The sequence below is a fragment of the Cnephaeus nilssonii genome (genome assembly GCF_951640355.1).
Source record: "Cnephaeus nilssonii genome assembly, chromosome: 11".
NCBI classification, from domain to species: Eukaryota; Metazoa; Chordata; class Mammalia; order Chiroptera; family Vespertilionidae; genus Cnephaeus; species Cnephaeus nilssonii.
Window position 1 is genome coordinate 74,480,282 of NC_137082.1, and position 8,866 is coordinate 74,489,147.

General features: G+C 38.6%; 1 protein-coding gene across 1 annotated transcript in view; it reads right to left on the minus strand.

The window, feature by feature from the left end:
- The window catches only part of RPRD1A (regulation of nuclear pre-mRNA domain containing 1A), a 38,973-nt gene extending 30,378 nt beyond the window's left edge, over nt 1-8,595 (minus strand). Inside the window, exon 1 of the mRNA XM_079784457.1 lies at nt 8,293-8,595. Coding sequence (XP_079640583.1) covers nt 8,293-8,443 — 151 coding nt within the window. The 5' untranslated portion in view covers nt 8,444-8,595. The remainder of the gene's footprint in view (nt 1-8,292) is intronic.
- Nucleotides 8,596-8,866: the final 271 nt, after the last annotated feature.

The following is an 8,866-nucleotide window of genomic DNA, read 5'->3' on the forward strand; positions in this document are numbered from 1 at the left end:
ATGCCTCCCAATGCCATGGCTGTTTTGTCTCTTGTCCTCTTTCTCCCCTTTTCAGTAGTTTCTGCTACGCTTCGACCTTCTACACATACAAGTATATATTTACAAGCATATACATGTATAAGGTAATATTAATGTACCCCAGACAAGAAATACGGGAAGTAAAATAATACTTTAAAAGGCTTTGACAAAAATATGTCTAAGCCTTTCATCTCAAATGCTTTCAGGAAGGAATAAAAGTTTTCAATATTTGTGTGCAATATACATGTAATATTTGTTACATGTTAAATAAAAATAAGTATTATGATAAAAAATATTAGAAATTCACATTTTGGCAACCCCTGATTTTTTAAAAAAGGGTCAAACCAACTGTCATCAGTGGCTGCTACAATCACTGGGTAAAAGGTGATGGGGAACTGTATAATGGATTCATAATGCATCGAATTATCAAACTTGTCCTTAAATATAAAGTAAGTTCACATTATGCATCTGTTAATGTGATGGAACAGAAGTGCAGAACACTTCCAATGAAGTATTCCTTGGGAACGACTTTAGGATAATCTTGTCTGTATTAATAAAGATTATTTTGTTGAGATTTTGATAAAAGTTGCATTATCCTAAAGTCTGTATAGAAAGGCAAGTAAACTAGAATAGCTAAAACAATTTTGAAAATATAGCAAAAAAAAAAAAAAATATATATATATATATATATATATATATATATATATATATATAGCAAACGGAATCTATCTATTTTCAAGACTTATTATATAGCTATCATAATCAAAACTATGTATGGTATTGGTGGAGGGAGAGACACACAGATCAGTGGACTAGAATAGAGAACCCAGAAATAGACTCACACAAATATGCCCAGGTCAATTTTTTTTAATATATACTTTTTATTGATTTCAGAGAGGAAGGGAGAGGGAGAGATAGATAGAAACATCAATCATGGGAGAGAATCACTAATCAGCTGCCTCCTGCATGCCCCCTATTGGGGGTCAAGCCCGCAACCTGGGCATGTGCCCTTGACCGGAATCGAACCCGGGACCCTTCAGTCATCAGGCCATCACTCTATCAACTGAGCCAAACCAGCCAAGGGTTATGCCCAGGTCAATTCTGACAAAGGCACAAAAGCAACAGAATGAAGGAAAAATCCTCTTTTCAACAAATGATGTTGAAACATCTAAATATCTATATGCAAAAAGTGAACCCTAAATTTCACACCTTATACAAATATTAACTCTAAATGAATCATGGACTTAAATGTAAAACTATAAACATTTTAGAACAAAATGTACAAAAAAATCTTCAGAATCCAGGGCTAAGCAGAGTTCTTAAAATTGACACTGAAAACTTGATTTATAAAAATTTGAAAAACTGGGGTTAAGTAGAGGGTGTGCCAGGAGTGAAGTGGATGTGACTGTGAAAAGTCAACACAAGGATTCCTTGTGATAATGAAAATGCTCTGTGTCTTGACTATATCAATGTCAATATCACAGTTGCAGTGTTGTTTTGCAATATCTAGTTTTAAAATTTTATAGAAAACTAGTTTTGCATGATGTTATCATTGGAAGAAACTGGCAAGGGGTAAACAGGATCTCTCTGTATTATTTCTTATAACTTAATGTGAATCTATAATTATCTACATATAATAGTATTTAAAAAAATTTCCACATTAAGGCCTCTGGTTTCAGAGCTAAAGCACTCCTAGGAAGGGGTGGTTGGAAGAAACTTCAGACATTACTGTACATATTTTTTATGGATTATTAATAGTAATTACACAAATTTAAAAGTTAGTTTTAGAAACTAAAACAACTATAATACATTAGGCAAGATTACGATTAAATAAAACAAAATTAATGTAAAGCATTCATGGTCTCTGTTAATGTGAGAGTAATTCTCAAATTTTCTGATCTCAGTACCCTTCATGCTCTTGCAATTATTGAGAAATCTAAAGAGCTTTTGTTCACATGGGTTATACCTTCCGATACTTACCTTATTAGAAATTTAAAAATATGTATTAATTCATCCAAGAGCAATAATAGAAAAACATTATATGCTAACATAAATAACATTTGTTTAAAAAATAAGTTTCCAAAACTTAACCACAATATATTGTTTTGGTGGAAATAATGAAAAAAAGCAGGCCTCCCCCAGATATACAGCTGATAAGAGAAAAGTATTTTAATGGCCTTTACAGATAAATTGTGAGTATCTTCTTTAAAGCAACACCAAAATCCAACAAGGTGTGATTTTTAAGATTCTCAATTATAATATAAAATCTGAAAACATATAAAAAACTTTTTTATATTAAAACCCGTTAGTCTACCCTGCTCTTTGAATGGATGTTTTACTTATGCAGAAATTTGTAACATTGTGCATCAGTCTTTTGAAGAATGTTGGTTCAATGAGTTACACAGATATTCCAAATGTTGAAACATTTTATCAGGCAGTATCAAAAATCACATTTGTAAATATCATCATTGACTTCATTGGAAAAGTGTTAAAAAGTATTGGAAAGTTTTTAGGCTCAGGGTGGCAGATGCAAATTTTCCAAAATTCTAATTTTTGCTTGAACCTTTGAATTTCATAATGGGCAACAAATACTGTCAGTATTCTTCCTCAACAAAACAGGCTCACTACATTCACTTATGAGAAAAACCTGCCAAATACCCATGTCTGAATAACTAGTTTCTGTCAGTCTTTTTTTTTTTTAATAAAAATGGGGCACCATGAAAAAAGCAGCTGGTTTCATTCATAACTCAATCTCACAAATATATTTCCTCCAGAATGTTCCATACATAGTACTTTATGTATACTTCCCATTTTGTCACACAGATCATTAAAAAGATATGCACTCACATCTAACACCATATTTAATTGCAAAAGACTGAAAGCTTTCTCCCTAAGATTCAGGAAGAAGAGAAGGATGTCCACTTTCACTTTTACTCAACACTAGAGGCCTGGTACAGGAAATTTGTGCACAGGTAGGGTCCCTAGGCCTGGCCGGCAATCAGGGCCAATCTGTGGGGTAATGGGTGGGGCGAGGGGGGGAGGGGCGCTGGCACCGGCCTTGGCCGGCCTGGTGCCGCCTGCACACTGGCCTTGCCCCCCACCGTCGCTGCTGCCAGTCGCCTCCCTCTCGGGGGGGCAGACGCTCATCGTGAAAGCTGCCCCCAGTTAGTTCACCAGCTGGCCCCGCCCGCCGCCACTGCCGGTCACCTCCCTCTGCGGGGCGACCGGTGGGGCGATTGGGGGGGCCCCCTGCTGGCACCTGCCTTGGCTGGCCTGGGGCCTGCGGGCAGTTCTGTGTTGAAAGTCTGCCCCCTGGTGGTCAGTGCACGTCATAGCGACCGGTCATTCTGCCATTCGGTCAATTTGCATATTAGGCTTTTATTATATAGGATAGTATTGGAAGTTCTAGCCATAGCAACTCAAGAAAAATAAAAGAAAGAAGTAATATTATCTCTGTTTACAGATGACATAATCTTACTTGTAGAAAACCCTACAGATTCCACAAAAAACTGTTAGAGCTAATAAACATATTCAACAAAGTTGCAAGATACAAAATCAACATTCAAAAATCAGTTGCACTTATCAATTACAACTGAACAATACAAAAGGCCACTAAGAAAACAATTCCTTACAATTATATCAAAACAATAAAATAGTAATAAATTTAATTAAGGAGGTATAAGACTTATATACTGAAAACTACAACACTGCTGAAAGAAAGAAGGCATAAATAAATTGAAATACATCCAATGTTCATGAACTGGAAGAGTAAATATTAACCTTTTGCACTCGGATGTCGAGTGTGACTCGACACGGTTAGCATCGGTAGCAGGAATCGAGAAAAAAGCAAGCGAGTGCAAAGGGTTAAGATAACAATACTCAAAACGACTTACAGATTAAATGCAATCTCTATCAAACTCCCAAGGGCATATTTGCAGAAAAAGAAAAATCCATCCTAAAATTCATATATTCTCATCCCAAATAGCCAAAACCACCTTAAAAAAGAAAATTATAATAGGGAGACTTACTAGAAAGCTACAGTAATCAGAACACAATTGACCCTTGAAAGATGTAGGTTTGAACTGTGTGGGTCCACTTAAATGCTAATTTTTAAACATAAATACTAAATATTTTCTCTTTCTTATGACTTTTTTAATGTTTTTATTGATTTTAGAGGGAGGAAGGGAGGAGAGAGGGATAGAAACATCAATGATCAGAATCATTGATCGGCTGCCTCCTGCATGCCCCCTACTGGGGCTTGTGCCCTGACGGGGAATGGAAATGGAATTGGACCTCAACCTCCTGGTTCACATGTTGACACTCAACTACTGAGCAACACTGGCAGGGATCTTATGTTTTTCTTAATAACATTTCTTTCTCTACCTTACTTTATTTTAAGAACATAGTATATAATACATATAATATACAAAATGTGTTCATTGATTGTTCACGCTATCCGTAAGGCTTCCAGTCAACACTAGGCTATTAGTAAAGTTTGGGGGTAACGTAAGTTATTTGCAGATTTTTGACTGCACTAGGGGTTGGTATCCCTCTAACCCTGCATTGTTCAAGGGTCAATTGTGGTATGAAAGAGGCATATAGCCCATGGAATATAGAGCCCAGAAATAAATCCTCGCTATATAGTCACACTAATCATTATGACAATGCAAATTAAAACCACAAGCAAATACCATTCCACACTCACTAGGTTGACTTCTTTTCAAAACTCAAAATAAGCACGTGCAGAAATTGGGACCATGGTATAGTGCAAGCATGTCAAACTTGCGACCCACAGGCAGCATGTGGCCCACAACGAATATTTTTGCAGCCCAGCCAATATAATGGCATGTAAGAAGTGTAATAAAAATTTCATAACTTAATTTTTACAATATCCTGTTATACACAATTATTAATAACGAACTACAATGACTGATCACTGTAATTGTGTTGCATTCATTTCCCTCACGCGCTTACACAGGCGCGCCATCTCTCCACTAATACTGTAGCGGGGAATATTTTAGCAGCCGATTGCCACATCATTAGTCTTGGACTGACTTGTTGGGTGTGCACAACAGGAAATATTTTGGTTTCAGAGAACAAGAAAAATTGGTTTATTTGAGTTACGCTTATTAATTTGTGCAGTTATTCAGTGTCTGGTAAGCTAATGTTCAAGAAAAAATATTAATTTTTATTAAAATGTCCTATTATTTTGTTAATGATTACTCATTTATTTCAGCCCTTTGTATTCAGCATGTTTCTATGGAAATAAACCTACGTTTCTATGAAAATTGAAGCTTTTGTTTTTTTTGCAGCCCACATAAAGTTACACCTTGTTTATTTGGCCGGTGTTAGCCTTTGAGTTTGACATGCTTGGTGTAGTGTAAGTGGCAATCTAAAACCGGACAGCCGCTGTTAACAGTATAAAAATTAAACATAGAGTAACCACTATTACCAACCTTATTATCATCACCAACACCATTCACTTCCTAAAGCATCTATTTATATACCTTAAATTTTCTAATTATGAAGCATTTAAACATGGAAACATCCCCAAACACAGGTAAATAACACATCTATCATTTCTGACATTTGTATCAATATTTTAAAAATTGATAATAAATCCATTTTCATTTCCGCTCTCCTTTATGGTAACTAACCACTATGGACAAATAAAAGGGGTTCTATGGAAAGTAACCTCACAGGTTGATCTTATCAGAAATTCCTAACTGGAAGGTGATGGTGTGTAGTCATGCCCCAGGCCTATAACTTCTTTAGTGAAAGGTTTTAAACCAGCCCTGTCCATTGTTTTTATGATTCTAGGTTAGCACACCTTTGATATACCAGAATACCCCTCAAAGGGGATATTAATCCTCAAGAGAACTCATAATCTTATTAACTATCCTGTAATCCAATCCCTACCTTGCTTTCCCCTCCTGAATTTCAAATGCACAAAAGCTGCAAAACTGTTATTCTCCAGAGCATTTGAGATTTCACTCTCTGGCATATGTCGTCAGTTTGACTAAATAAACTCTTGTAAAAATTCTCTACAATTTGGATGTTTCTTATGTCAACACCACTATCATAGAATAGGGTGTTAATCTTTACTATGCATGTAACTGAAACTACAGATATCTATAAACTAGAGTATTGCTTTGCATGTTTTAAAACTACTAAATGCCATATTGGTCTGTACCTTGCTTTCTCAGCTCAACATTTTGTTTACTGTTGTTTTTAATCTGTCGTGTTTTATGTAGCTCTAGTTCATTCATGAAAGCTAGACAGTACTACATTATAAAAATATCACAGTATATTTGTCCATACTCTAACGAGATGTTTGAAACTGTTTCTAATTTTGTTACTAACAGGCTGCAATAAACGTAACTCCTTGAGCACAGATACTAGTTTCTAGGATATATTCCTAGAAAGAAAACTGCTGGGTCCAAGGATATACATATACTTCAACTTTATTCAAGGTTGCTAAGCTGATCTCCTTTTTACATTCCAACCGGCAGGGTGATAAAGTTCGTTTCTCCTTATCCTCACCAATTCCAGGTATTGTCTTTCTTTTTAATTTTGCAAAATAAAGAATATAAAGTGGAGCCCTAACTGGTCTGGCTCAGTGGACAGAGCGTCCGCCTGCGGACTGAAGGGTCCCAGGTTCGATTCCAGTCAAGGGCATATGCCTGGGTTGTGGGCTCCATCCCCACTGTGGGGTGTGCAGGAGGCAGCTGATCAATGATTATCTTTCATCATTGATGTTTCTATCTCTCTCTCCCTTTCCCTTCTCTGAAATCAATTTTAAAAAAATAAAAAGAATGTAGTAAAAATCATGAAAATTATTTTTTAAAAAAGAATATAAAGTGGAGTCTCACTGGTTTATTTTTTTAAGTATCATTTATTGGCCTTTCAAGTTTTCTCTCACGTTTAACAGTATCACCATTTTTCTACTGATTTGTGGTAGTTCTTGAAAATAGTCTGGTATCAATCCCCTATTGACTATTAGTGTTTTTAAATGCTCCATCCCGCCAAAAAGGATAAACCTGTTGCTGATTTTGAAATCTGGTAAGGTATAGAAGCAAAGACATTCCTGCCATCTCAAAGTTCACAGCTATTTTCCACACCTTTATATATGGATTTCTCAAACCTTTCTGGCCACTCACTGAAGATAAATTCCTCCTTGAGAGCCAAATACACACACACTTATATATGAACTGAAAAATGGAGCTCTAAATCAATTTCTTCTACCGAATTAACACAAAAGAAAAAAAATAGTTTGTCTCCATTCTAAATAGCCAAGGCTACACGGGCTCTCATATTAATTAATACAGCATATATGGCTTTCACATGGGTCAGTAAACAGGCATCTATTTTGATTAATAACAGTTTACTAAAACCCTTAATAAATAACCATCTTTTCACTACATCAGAATGTCTGAAACAACAACGAAGAGTGCCCACTTTCTCTACTCAATGAATTAAGAATTGAGGTACAAATTCAGACTAAGCGAATGTATTTTTTTAATTTTCAGTCGCACTAACATACAATCAGTTCTTACAGATAAAGGTGCTGTGCAGAAGTGAAATGATTCTGGGTATTTCAGTGAGAGTCAATTACTACTCAAAAAAGTTAACTTCATTTACAGAAACAGTATCGAAGGTTTTGAAAAATAAAGACGGTGCCCTCGACGCACATGATCAGCAAGCAATGACCTTAGATCACTTAATCCAACCACCTCATATTCAGATGGAGCAACTTCAATACCGAAATTAAGAAATTTGCCCCAACCCAGGTCCTCTAAAACCTATAAATCCAGGATTTCCCCCATTGCATTCCACACCTTATTGTAGACTTCCCAGTTCTAAAACTCTGATTCCTTTATTAATTTTACAAGACTGTGCTGATGTGTTATAGACATGATGGCAGTCACTCCCAACCTCACACCAATCTTTTCCTTTCCACCTCCCTACCTTTCTCCTGCCCAGCCTCCATTATTGATGTGCAGAATGAAAAAAAATGCCCGACTGCCTGAATTCCTGGCCCCAATGAGGTGCGCAGTCCTGAGCCCCTAGTTACTGTTTCTGGGTTAAATCAATAGGTCTTTTTTAATCCTCCGCCCCTTTATTCAGCAATACCTACACAGGGCCGCCTTGGCGGGCAGCGCAGTGCACGCTGCTCTCAAGCCCCCGGGACACCGAAGCCAGGGGCGCCGGGTCGGGAGCGCCAGGCAGCGTGGAGCTGGGGTGGATGGGGGAATGGGGCTCCCGAGGACTCACCTTTACGCAGCTCCCGCTCCCACACGGTGACGATGGGGCGCGAGTGTTTGCGGTGGTGGATGAGCCACAGGGACAAGGTCTGCACGCTCTGCTGCGAGTTGCTCAACTCCGACAGCTTCTTCTCCAGCGCCGCCTCGGAGAAGGCGGACATCCCTCCGACACCGCGCTCACGCCGTCGCACGCGGTGGGGCTTAGGGGAGGAGAGTTTTGCCGCACTCGCTGCGGCCTCGCCCCCTCACCCCACCCTTCCCCACGCCCAAGCCACCGCCGGCCTTACACCCGAGACCCACCGCGAACCAGCAAGATGGCCTCCGGTCGGATGTGACGTTCCGGACGTCCCGGAAGAGGCGGGACCTCAGAGGCATAGGCGGGGCAAAAGCAGCGCAGGGAAGGGGGCGGGGCGTAGCGCCGGTCTGAGCAGGGCGGGTGGGCGGGGTTTGCCTGGCCTAGTACCCTCCTAGGCCTGGGGGAAAATTCTCAGTGCCAAGAAAAGAGTGATTGCCCTAACCAGTTTGCCTCAGTGGATAGAGCATTGGCCTGCGGACTCAAGGGTCCCAGATTCCATTCCGATCAA